Source organism: Urocitellus parryii, chromosome 5 (genome assembly GCF_045843805.1).
Source record: "Urocitellus parryii isolate mUroPar1 chromosome 5, mUroPar1.hap1, whole genome shotgun sequence".
Classification (NCBI taxonomy): Eukaryota; Metazoa; Chordata; class Mammalia; order Rodentia; family Sciuridae; genus Urocitellus; species Urocitellus parryii.
Genome location: NC_135535.1, coordinates 39838923 through 39852616, shown reverse-complemented (window position 1 = coordinate 39852616; position 13694 = coordinate 39838923). Strand labels below are relative to the sequence as shown.

The 13694-nt window shown below is 34.9% G+C and overlaps 1 protein-coding gene across 4 annotated transcripts in view; it reads left to right on the top strand.

Moving 5' to 3' along the window:
• Positions 1–13694, top strand: part of Nav3 (neuron navigator 3) — a 349764-nt gene that overhangs the window by 315335 nt on the left and 20735 nt on the right. For 2 of the 4 annotated variants that reach the window (XM_026396971.2, XM_077798382.1), the window contains 6 exons: positions 1032–1204; positions 2754–2907; positions 4161–4335; positions 9935–10032; positions 12495–12590; positions 12865–13033. In XM_026396971.2, the coding sequence (XP_026252756.2) occupies positions 1032–1204; positions 2754–2907; positions 4161–4335; positions 9935–10032; positions 12495–12590; positions 12865–13033 (865 nt within the window). Of the gene's footprint in view, positions 1–318; positions 340–1031; positions 1205–1466; positions 1533–2753; positions 2908–4160; positions 4336–9934; positions 10033–12494; positions 12591–12864; positions 13034–13694 lie in introns of all 4 variants that reach the window. The other 2 variants (XM_026396969.2, XM_026396970.2) reach the window with 2 other exon arrangements.

Below are 13694 nucleotides of genomic sequence, written 5' to 3'. Positions count from 1 at the left end.
TATAATTTATGATAATATTAAGCAACCACCAAAAATCTGAGGGGAAGATGTGGTCACTGCAAAATGTTTGAAAACAATTAAGTGAAAATTTTGGTATTTTTGTTTTAAACCACCGAGACAAAGGTACATTTTAAATAAATACAGTACTAGATGAAATCCAACACAAAACTATCAAAAGATATTACAGGAATGCTTTCTGTAAATAATGAAAAAATCTTTTTTGTTTTAAAAAAATGTTTATGCAGGTAATATTTTAAAATACTGATCAGCCTTCATTCCCTTGATTTGTAATTCCACACTCTTTCATGTTTCTGCAAGGTGAACTCTAGAGGAAGTGAGGTGAATATAAAACCATGGACAATTTGGCATGCATCTATACAAAAAACCCTACCTTGGCATGAATGCTATTCATTTTGGCAGTAGGCTTTTATACCTTTTAAAAACAGATTACCTTGTATGTCTTTTCTTTGTGTCTTTTCATTTTAATCTCAAATTTTAAAGAGAAGTAAAACCACTTTCTGAATAGAGCTGTAGGGGATACCAATTCTGGTTTTGAATAGTCTGGGAATTGAAAATTTGAATAGAAAATCACAATTAATGAAGTGTTAGGTGAATTTGATTTCATTTTGCTTTTTAAGTTTGTACTGTCAGCAGGATATGACTTGATTGTAGCGCTAAAGTGGCCATTTAAAACAAATTGCCTTGAAGAGAGAAGCATTGGGAATGGAGATCCCTTCAAGGTACTTAGTTTTAAATGAGTGCTCTGACAGCCATGCCCTTGACCTTGCACTATTTAAAAGCCTTCCATGTTTGCGCTGTGCTGGATTAATACAAGAATAAAAGGAAAAAAACAACATGCAGTATCTTTTTTTTTTTTTTTTTTTTAGAGATACTGTGCTGCAACTGTTAATACTCTGCTTATATATACTGACCCCAGGCAGTGGCTAGGTGGCACCTGCAAACTAACGCCCCAAAGCAAAATCCCTCCAGGTGCAAACAGACAGGAGAGGTAATTTCTGTCCTTCTTTCAGCTGAGAAGTTCTTTCAAACAAGCCTTTGGAAAGAAAAAGTCCACCAAGCCCCCATCTTCACATTCAGACATTGAAGAACTTACTGATTCATCTCTCCCCGCATCTCCCAAGTTGCCCCATAGTGCTGGTGACTGCGGTTCCGCATCCATGAAGCCCTCTCAATCTACCTCAGCGTAAGTCATTGCCTTTGCAGAATGCTGACCCACTTTTTAAAAAACAACTTCAGGCCAAGTCCATGTTTATGTTCTAAATGCAATCAGTTGTACTTTTGTAACTACAGCACCATATCTGTACCCGTTGTTTTCAAATCTTACTGAGAAAAGTAGACAGCATTTGTCGTTGTTTTTGTGATCTCATTCTCTACTTTTTTCAGTCATCCTCACTTGTTTTCACTTGCATTTACCCATGTATCTGTCTAACTGTGCATACATGCAGGTCACCTCTTATCTGGCCACCAAAGAAACGACAAAATGGCCCTGTGATCTACAAGCATAGATCCCGGTAAAATGGTGTGATGCATGAAAACTGCAAAAATCCAGTTTCTAACCTAGCAATATTTGCTTTTGTGTGTTTTCTAAAATTGCATGCATTACAACCACAAATACCTTCTCCTTGTTTTTGTATTAAAATTTTGGTTTTCTAAAACCAACTTACATTCCAGTGTTCTTTGATTCTATTAAATAATCGAATAAGACATTTCTTTAGTAGCCCACTTTTAGATACCACAAGAAAGAACATTTAAAAGATAGAAATACTTTTTGATGAAATGATTCTCTTTGTTTCATATACTGTTTAAATCAGATTTTATTGTATGCTCATGACAATGACTATTATAGAACTGTCATGTAGAACAAGGCCACTGTGCTTTGGCTACATAATTTCATTATTTATACGGGAAGGAAGATAGCATCTTGCCAATCTAGTGTTCAAATTTTAAATGGAGAATGCATTAGTTAATACAAAGCAAATTTTTTTGGCAGATTAATTTTAATGATGCTATCCAAAAAAAAAAATTAAGGATATAGCATTATATGACCTTCCAGTAGCCCCAAGTTAGCCTCTTGCATAGGCTGAGGTCTGACATTTCTTTCATTAGCTATGATCTCCTGAATCAGCTGGGCCTAACAGGAAGATTATACAACACTCATCCATTATTTAAAAGTCCAAAACTAATCTTTCTAAATTATTTTCTGTAATATTTACATTAGATTTTCATTACAACTGGAAAATGGTGTTGAGGCAAATATGGTTATTGTTTGTACAATTCTGCAAAAGGAGAAGTTTACATTTTGAGGCTTGACTCTTAAAAAGGAATATTTCACATGTTGCCAATGGAGATTTAAGTCCATAAAAATATAGAATGAAAAATATAGAATGAAATATAGTAATATTATGACTCTTCTACCCTGATTTTGTGGACAGAATATAGAGATATCAGCAACCAGGAATTTTGAGGATCACTTTATATTCTGTATATTAGTAGATTGTTTTTAAATTTCAAAAAATAAGAAAAAAAGATTAAAAGAAAAAGAACTGCTTTCAGTTTGAACCTATAAATTCGTTATGGTTAATAAAACTATTTCTCCTTTTCTCTAGGTTTTCCCAACAAATAATTTCTGTACCTGTTGGGTATTGTGGCAGTTCAGCCTTTAAAAGAGGCATTGTTTTCCCTAATCCTCTTGCTTCCCAGACCACAGATTTTGTGTTTGTTTCTTTCTTCAGGATCTGTGAATGCACAGAGGCTGAGGCAGAAATAATTCTGCAGCTGAAGAGCGAGCTCAGAGAAAAGGAATTAAAATTAACAGATATTCGGTTGGAGGCCCTCAGCTCTGCTCATCATCTTGATCAGATCCGGGAAGCCATGAACCGGATGCAGGTCTGTGCTGAAGCACCTCAGGGAACAAAATGGAGAGATAACAATGCTGCCTTTCCTCTTCTCTCAGTTATTATGCAACAGATTCCATTTTTTTAAATCCCACTGTGGACATGTCCTCTGTTTATTCAGTCTCACAACTCAGTTCTTAATACTGAATAGAGAATTTTGTCAAATCCAGGGTTGGATGGGGGAGAGCAAACTGGCCAGTTGAACTCAGGGGCCATTCAAAATGCTTTTACCAGTGATTGGATTAGGGTCAAGCGCTAAGTGTTAAAAGAAACTACTGTAGTTTTTGGTTCTTTATTTTTCCATGAGTTACCTTTATGTTGGCTTTCTAGAAGTGTTCTTTTGAAATCTGGCTTTCAAGTACCTTCGCCTCTTTTCTATTGAAAAACAAAAACAATGAGGAAACTACACAAATTCCACACAAGATTTCTGTATATTGAAGTTAAAGTGACTTAGAATGCCATCTGTAAAAGTAAAGCTTTCGTATTTTGGGAAGCATCTAAAAGCTAAATTCAAAACCAGTCTGTGTTCAGACTAAGTTTCTATTTTATTACTGTAAACCAGTAAGCACTTCGTACCACAGATGATGGAAATAAGAAAAGCTCATGCTCTTGCAGACTCATCTGCCACTGTATATATCCATAAGAAGGTCTTTATGAGCTTAGTGCCCCATCTTGAGAAAACAAAACCTTTTTCATTTGTTAACTAGAATTATGAAGTAATTTTATATCAATTTATATATTATTTTTGTTTTGTCCTGTTTTCCTACTCTCCATGAATTTACAGAATTAAAAATGGCATTATTTGCCTAAGAGATTTTAATATCACTTTTAATATGAAAAGTGTTAGGATCTATTGAATTAAGATTTATGTTATTCTTAATTCAAATGAGAAATTAGGTCAAGTCCAAAAAATAAAAACTACTAAAATTTGGATATTTTTTTAAAAATAGGGTTGGGGTATACCTCAGAATAGACTGCTTTCCTAGCATGCTTCAGGCCCTCAGTTTAATTCCCAGCACATAATAATTATTATAATAATGGTGTCTATACTTGTGAATATAGAAATGCATATATATGTGAGAGACAAAGGTTAACCCCTTGTTTAAAAGGAAATCCTCTTTTCATAATTTGTTTGCTTATGGAAAGCATTACCACATGCTTTAACAGAGAAATTGAATACAAGCCTTGGTGCTACATTCTCATCAAACTAGCTCAAATTTTTCACATTTTCCATCTTAATAATAGAATGAAATTGAGATACTGAAGGCTGAGAACGACCGGTTGAAGGCTGAGACTGGTAACTCTGCAAAGCCTGCACGGCCACCTTCTGAGTCCTCTAGCAGCACCTCCTCTTCCTCTTCAAGGCAATCCCTCGGGCTGTCTCTCAACAACCTGAACATCACAGAGTCCGTTACCTCAGGTGAGCTAGTGCACTTGCCCATCCAGCCCAGCGCAGGGTGGGGACAAGCCTGGAATTTTGAGAACAGTACCCTCTCCTGAAAATGTTAACATTAATTATTGGAAATGATCCCATTTTTATCTTACAAATTCATTCTACTTGTGGTTTTAAAAGCACATAACATGTGAAACAGGAAATCTTAGAGACACAAATTTCATACCATTTTTTAAAATATCACTTTTGCTTGGGAAGTGCTTCCTCCATGATAATGATGAATAAGATGAAGAAATAATAAGTATTTTCAGTGATGATCGTTAGTACTCATGAATATAATAATAATAACTCAATGCAACTTAATAGAATTTTCAGGGTACAGAGTCAGTTCCTAAATTAGACTAGATGATCCTGAATGATGTTGCCTAGAGAGAACATAATGCTGCTACATCATCCAGTCTGCAGTTCTATTAAATTTTCAACAAACTGTAAGAACATACTGGATTCAACAGTCCTAATGATGGAATAAGGGTACAGTTTTGATTTGATTGCAAATGGAATCATATGACATAATTCCATCCTAATATCTGATGAACTTTTCAATTATGAAGTATAACTGCTCCTATGACATTGAATCATTTTAGGATATAAGATTTAGTTTAAGAAATGTTTACTTGAGGATCTGGGGTGATTACAAAGTACAACCACCAGATGACGCCTGAAAACCAATAGTGCTCATGTTCCTGGGTAATTTTATATGCCAGTGTAGAACTGAGACACTTTGCTCCTTGCCTTAAATCACATTGAAATATAGAAGGAGAAGAAGTAAAGAGGAGGAGGAGAAGCAGAAACATGAAGATTAAAAAAATGATACAGCATGCTGATTTTGATTACATTTTTTTTTTAAATTATATCTCTTCAAAAAGTAAAAATTTTGAAAGTTCTATTATGGCTGTCCTCACATTATACACTTAGGTCATTTATATCTAAAAGGCAAGTTGGGATGTTTATAAACATTTGGAATCATAACTTACTCCTCCCCACCAAAAAACCAAGCAAAATATATAGGTCTCTCACTATAAGGTTGCTGTTTTGCTGTTTTATCAGAAACATTTTCTTAGCTGATTGTCCTATAAATATACTGAGAGCAGGGAAGACCCAGATGTACCCTCAATAGGATTTAGAATAAACACAAAGGAAATGAATAACAAAAGAGAAAAACTTACTAAACATGATAAAATGCTTTAAAAGTGTTATCTCATATGCTCAATAACCCTGCAAACTAGATGCTATTTAAGCCCATTTTACAGATCAAACGACCAATACTTAGGAAAGTGACACAGCAGTTTTGTTTTGTTTTGTTTTTCAAGATCATGTAACTAAGAAGTGGAAGAACTAATATATGAATTCAATCTGGATGAATCCAGTGCCTGAACTTTTAACTATGGTGTTAATTTTGCTTCACATAGCTGTAGCCACATATACAGAAGTCAAGCACAGTCACTCATTTAATGGTAAATCTACCCTACTGTTATGAGGAGTGAGACCTGTTCCAAGTCAAACTTGAGCAGATAATGTGGATCAGCAATCGGGTTAAACCCCTTGCCAAGGATTACAACCTACTTCAACATCACTTCCTACACTTGCTCTTACACAAGGCTTTTTCATTTATTCTCATTGACCAAACCTCTTCACCTTCACCTGCCCAGCCCTTCTCACCTTCTGGTTTTACCTCAGACATCACCTGCTCAAGGAACCCTTCCAGGATTGCCTATAGAGCTTCCTCCCTTCAGTTTCTGCTTCACTGACGTGTTGATTTCCTGCACAGTACAAAACATTCTGAAACTACCTACTTGAGAATGTATACTCCAGAAGAGCAAGGAATTCATTTTCCTTCTCACTTTGGTATTTATTCTCAATGCCCAGCATACTTTCTGATATCTTGTAGGCTTAATAGGTATTTGTTGAATATTTGTAAGTAGTTGAGCATAGTACTAATGAAGTAGTTTGGACATGAATTACAAGAAGTTTATGTATGAACAGCCAATGGAAAACTACTCTAATTTTCTGAAATTAGAAACAAGAAAATTAACACTTAAGGGAGAGATTTTTTTTGGGGGGGGCAATATTCATACATATGTATGGGATACATTATGGTAATTCAGTACAGGTATACAATGTGTAATAACCAAGTCAGGTAATAAGCATTTTCATCTCATCAAACATTAATCATTTCTGTGTGTAGGAATTTTATACTCTTCTAATGACTTTGGATATATCATAGATTGTTTTAGTCTATGGTTATCCTGTTCTAGAAAGGAACAAGAAATAATTCTTCCAGAGACTTTTATTTCTGAGTAAGATATATGAAAAATTAAAGACTATAAGGATATTAATCTATGAAAATAGTTAAATCGCAGTACAGAAGATTGTTGTTACGCATAAATCAAAGGCATTCCTGTATATCAGCGACAAATCCTCTGAAACGGAAATGAGGACAACTACTCCATTCACAATATCCCCCCAAAAAATAAAATACTTGGGAATCAACCTAACAAAAGAGGTGAAAGATTTATACAATGAAAATTACAGAACCCTAAAGAAAGACATAGAAGAAGACCTTAGAAGATGGAAAAATATACCCTGCTCATGGATAGGCAGAACTAACATCATCAAAATGGCGATATTACCAAAAGTTCTCTATAAGTTCAATGCAATGCCAATCAAAATCCCAACAGCATATCTTGTAGAAATAGATAAAAGAATCATGAAATTCATATGGAATAATAAAAGACCCAGAATAGCAAAAACAATGCTAAGCAGGAAGTGTGAATCAGGCGGTACAGCGATACCAGACTTCAAACTATACTACAGAGCAATAGTAACAAAAACAGCATGGTACTGGTACCAAAACAGGCGGGTGGACCAAGGGTACAGAATAGAGGACACAGCAACCAATCCACAAAACTACAACTATCTTATATTTGATAAAGGGGCTAAAAGCATGCAATGGAGGAAGGATAGCATCTTCAACAAAGGGTGCTGGGAAAACTGGAAATCCATTTGCATCAAAATGAATCTGAATCCCTATCTCTCGCCATGCACAAAAGTTAACTCAAAATGGATCAAGGAGCTTGATATTAAATCAGAGACACGGCATCTGATAGAAGAAAAAGTTGGTTATGATCTACACTCTGTGGGATCGGGCTCCAAATTCCTCAATAGGACACCCATAGCGCTAGAGTTAACAACTAGAATCAACAAATGGGACTTACTCAAACTAAAAAGTTTTTTCTCAGCAAAAGAAACAATAAGAGAGATAAACAGGGAGCCTACATCCTGGGAACAAATCTTTACTCCACACACTTCAGATAGAGCCCTAATAACCAGAATATACAAAGAACTCAAAAAATTAGACAATAAGATAACAAATAACCCAATCAATAAATGGACCAAGGACCTGAACAGACACTTCTCAGAGGAGGACATACAATCAATCAACAAGTACATGAAAAAATGCTCACCATTGCTAGCAGTCAGAGAAATGCAAATCAAAACTACCCTAAGATACCATCTCACTCCAGTAAGATTGGCAGCCATTAGGAAGTCAAACAACAATAAGTGCTGGAGAGGATGCGGGGAAAAGGGCACTCTTGTTCATTGCTGGTGGGACTGCAAATTGGTGCAGCCAATTTGGAAAGCAGTATGGAGATTTCTCGGAAAGCTGGGAATGGAACCACCATTTGACCCAGCTATTCCCCTTCTCGGTCTATTCCCTAAAGCCCTAATAAGAGCATGCTACAGGGACACTGCTACATCGATGTTCATAGCAGCACAATTCACGATAGCAAGATTGTGGAACCAGCCTAGATGCCCTTCAATAGATGAATGGATAAAAAAAAAATGTGGCATTTATACACAATGGAGTATTACTCTGCATTAAAAAATGACAAAATCATAGAATTTGGAGGGAAATGGATGGCATTAGAGCAGATTATGCTAAGTGAAGCTAGTCAATCTTTAAAAAACAAATACCAAATGACTCCTTTGATATAAGGGGAGTAAACAAGAACAGGGTAGGGACGAAGAGCTTGAGAAGAAGATGTACATTAAACAGGGACGAGAGGTGGGTGGGAAAGGGAGTGAGAAGGGAAATTGCATGGAAATGGAAGGCGATCCTCAGGGTTATACAAAATGACATATAAGAGGAAAGGAGGGGTAAGACAAGATAATACAAATGAAAGAAATGATTTACAGTAGAAGGGGTAGAGAGAGAAAGGGGGAGGGGAGGAGAGGGGAGGGGGGATAGTAGAGAATAGGACAGACAGCAGAATACATCAGACACTAGAAAGGCAATATGTCAATCAATGGAAGGGTAACTGATGTGATACAGCAATCTGTATACGGGGTAAAAGCGGGAGTTCATAACCCACTTGAATCAAACCGTGTAATATGATGTATTAAGAACTATGTAATGTTATGAACGACCAATAAAAAAAAAAAAGAAGAAGATTGTTGTTGATGAATCAAAAATTTCTAGTGGAAATTTTCATATGCCTCCAGCTCTGAGAAATTGTTTTTCAACAGAATGTCCTTATACCATTTTTTTACTCCTTCCTCTGCAAAATTAACTATGCTTAATTACTAATATAATAGGAGCCATTCCATTTTCAGGATCCATCTTATTTAATTGTTTCTAGGATGTTGTAATCACAGCCATCATCTCTATAAAATTATAGGCAGAGCAATTGAGTCAGCTTGTTACCAGGCACATGTGCTCTTTAGCAGGTAACCAAGTTTCCTGTACTCATAGGACACTATCTTCGAATTAAGCATGGCTCAATAATAGCATCATTATTGAGAGAAAACATATCTTTGGGATAGTTTTTCATGATAATTTTCCAAATATATTGTACCTGGTTGTGTCACTGGAACAAAAGATCTTGAAAATTAATCTTTAATCACATTTAAAAACTGATGCTTTAAAGGTTGACCAGCCTTATCATATTTCTGTAACTTATAGGTGATTACTAGAAACATCATATTGGTTTTGAAACTATTAGTCCAAGTATCCAGGAAATCAATAATTAATATACGTATGTAGGGAAATATAAGGTCATGGTTAAAATTCAATAGTAGTACCTAATAATGGTAGATAAAAGACAAGCAGTAATACAACTGAATATAGGCCTGAAAATTATTTCACTTGACAGTCAATCTAAGCACCTTTGCATTTACAAATTATATGAGTATTGAGCTTGAATATTTTAGTTTGGATAGAAAGATTGGATTGCTTTTCAGTCTGTTACGGTTATAATGGTGACTATTACTTAGGTATTACTCAAACCTGTGTGTAATAGAAAAAAGGGTGGGGGCTATTTCTTCATCGAAAGGAAATGATCCAACACTTGGATAAAGAGCTTTGGAAGCAGATATAAGTTCTTAGATTGAAACATGAGCCCAACCACGTAATTCATCTTCTTGTAAATGGAGGCTTTTCAGACCAGTTTGGCCAGAATGGGAAGCAGTTGCACCGAACAGAATAAAAATGGAGAAAGAAAAACAGTAAATAAATCTGAGCTAATATTACTTTTTTAATGTGTGTTTTTCTCTTGAAATCTGGTAGATATTTTGCTAGATGATGCTGGAGATGCAACTGGACACAAAGATGGCCGCAGTGTGAAAATTATAGTCTCCATAAGCAAGGGCTATGGTCGAGCAAAGGTATTTCTTTAACTTTAAATTCCTTATTATAACTAGAGGGTGAGAATTCCTATAAGTTAAATTTATTTTACATTTGAGTATTTGTTCTAATAAATATCCTATTGAAGATGTTTGCCTTGGTATTACCTTAATAGATTATATAAGCATAAAAGGTAGAGACATCACCATAAAAGTATAAATGTGTCTCATAGGTATCACATTTTCACTCTTTTGAAAACAGTATTGATTGTCAACACCCTTCACTACTAAAACTTATACAAAATTTATTTCCTTGACATAAACAACTTGTTTACCATACTCTTTGAGTGTCACTAGAGCGCTGTCAATATTACCTTTCTACAAAGAGAACACTGTAAGATGAACGAATATTGGGGACATCCGAAAGACATTCTACTGAATCAGTAGTCTATATATTCAGTAGTATTTAGCAGGATAAATTCCATTGATGCTATTAGTCTGCATCATTTTTAAGCAAGATCCTAACTGATCAGGCAAGTATTTTAACTTTTAGATTCAAATATTTCTTAATTTTATCTCTTTCTCAAAACTAAAAAGTCTTCAAGTTGAACTTTTAGTTGAGTAGCCAATAATACAAATTTGTAAATATCCTACTTTTTCCCCATCAAACAACAATACTTTAGAATTTTAAACAATATAAGGACTTGAGTCTGAAAAGTGAGATATAGCACTTGTGAATTTTCATGTTGAGCAAATGTTCCAAGGATCCAGTGCCATTAACTTCATGCTTGAACTGCAGGTTTGTGCCTACTCTTCCCAAGTGGATCTTTATGTTTAACAGTCTCAGTGAAATCTAAAGTAACTCTAATTTAAAAGCAGCTGTTACAAAGCATTGTATAAGCACTCATTCTGACAGCATTAGCGACATTGGCAAATAAATTTTTCTTTTTGAAATAATTCTAAAGGACCATGTCTTTTAAACATTTCTTTAAATAAAGCATCTAAGAAAGTAGTCATCTTAGTGTGGTACAATTGCCATGGCAAAATACCGTAGAAGTGGAGGTTTAAAAATCAAAAATGTATTTTCTCACAGTTTTAGAGGATGGCATATGCAGGATCAGGATTCTGGCCCATTTGGTTCCTGGTGAGGGCTCTCTCCTTGGGTTCCAGATGGTCAGCTTCTCCATCTGTTCTCATATGACCTTATGTCAGTGTCAATGGGAGGGAAGGTGAGAGATGCCCTCCAAGGCCATTAATCTGATCATGAAGGTCTCACCCTCATGATAAAATCCAAACCTAGTCATTACCTCCCAGACTTCCCCATGTGAATTGGGAGTGAACACAAGCATTTATTCTGTAACAGTACCAGTCAGTTGTGGATTTCTCCACTATTTTCTAAAAGAATATACTGGCTTTTAATTGAGGTTATATCTCAATAATGCTCATCATGATTTACACATATAGGGTTAAATATTATAGATGAAGAAACTGAAGCCTTGAGTCAGCTAAATGATTTACCTAAAGCCATATTTCTTAAGTAGGCGGGAGATGTTGTGCATTATAGAATCCATGTTTTCTAACCCTTGACTCAGTGATTATTCTACCAACCTTGAATGGCCACCTAATTGGTGACTAGAAACAGGATTGTAATATATTAACTAACTATGTTTACTGATATTGTAATTGCTTTTCCCAGTCAATATTAAAGAGACTCCAGTCAAACCACAAATCCTGAGTTGTTTACATTTCTAATATTTCTAGAAATTCCTCAAAACCTCATTCTACAATATATATATATATATATATATATATATATATATATATATATATATATACACACACACACACACACACACACACACACATTTTGAACCATTATGTGCATTATAAAAGTTTTTTCTGGCAGTTTCTTAGAAATACTGGATTTTCTGATAAATTGACAGTTGGACATGTTTTATAAATATGCAAATACCAAACTCTTATGAACATTATTTCTTACATCTAAATTGAATGGTAATAAAATTAAAGAATGAAAAAATCAAGCATTGAACTTATCAAAGATAAGATCACAGAATAGTAAGAGAAAGTTCAAAGATTCATATGATGTAGTACTTTGCTGTCTCTTTCACCCTTTTCTTCCCCAAAAGCTTCTTCTTGTAGGATTGTGCCAACTGTGTTAAATTGCAAGGCCATTCTCTCTGATTCACCTCCCCTTTCCTTTCTACTGAACACATCACAGATCATTTTCTTTGACTTAACACTTCATCAAATGTCTTCTTTCCTGTTATTGTTGCTACTGCTGTTATTTTATTTGTTTGGCTGGTTAATTTGCTAGGTTCATATTTTGTTTTTGTATAACCCTCCATGTATATCTGTTACTATAGAACTCGCAGGTTTAATAAATACTTTTGTGTCAATCACCAACTACATCAATAAGTTTTAGTAGGAAATATATAGTAATAAGATGCATAGTTGAAGTTTATCTTACTCTGTTTTGTTCTTAGGATCAGAAATCTCAGGCATATTTGATAGGATCCATTGGTGTTAGTGGAAAAACCAAATGGGATGTCTTAGATGGTGTAATTAGACGTCTCTTTAAGGTGAGTTATACGAGAAAGCCTGATGTTAAATGTTCTTCTGGGTTCCTTTTCACCTGCTTTACTTCACTTTCATAGATAGCATAGACACATCTGCTTTTTTTTCCTCCTCCATTTGAAATACAGAAAACCTCTCCATTTCTGCTGTTTAATATTAACAGTTCTTACATTACCCATATCTAAAATTCCTGACAACTAGCTTTATATCCCTGTTTTGTATTTGTTGCAGATTTGTCAAAACTGTTTGGACTGACTTTTTCCATGTGTACCATTTTAGGAATATGTACTTCGAATCGATACATCCTCCAGCCTTGGTCTGAGCTCTGACTGCATTGCCAGTTACTGTATAGGAGACTTAATTAGATCCCAGAACCTCGAAGTGCCTGAACTGCTGCCGTGTGGGTACCTTGTTGGTGATAACAACATCATCACTGTGAACCTGAAAGGTAATCATGAAAGTGAAAAGTACAGTTGTAACTTTTTTTTTTTTTACCAATATCCTTCTCTTCTTTTTTTTTTAGGCTTCCTTCAAGTTTTTATGTTTGCAAATTACGATAACACTTGAATAGTTTCAGTATAAAGTGTCCATGTTGATTTTTTAAATATGAAAACCTTACTAAAATCACTAAAGACTACAGGATTTTTGTTTTTTGTTTTTGTGGGGTTTTGGCTGTTTTTTTTTTTTTTTGAGTTCTGGGATGTAACACTTAGAAGAATACAATTTTGAAAATTCACCAACTTGCAAAAAAAGGAATGTAATTTAAGGAATTTCAAAATTCTAGATTTTCTCCATTATCATTTTTTACCAGAGGAAAACTGGAAAAAAGTATTGTGTGTTCCAAAGCAATATATTCATTTCCATATTTTAAACTTATAAACGTGTGTACTCAATAATTATACACTGGGGGTATAGAATGCAAGTAAAAGTCTGGTGAGTAGCACAATCTTATAATCCCAGAGACTCCAGAGGCTGAGTCAGGAGGATCACAAGTTTAAAGCCAGCTTCAGCAATTTAGAGAGGCCCTAAGTAACTTAGTGAGACCCTGTCTCAAAATCATAAATAAAAAGGGCTAAGAATGTAGTTTAGTGGTGAAGTGCCCCTGGTTT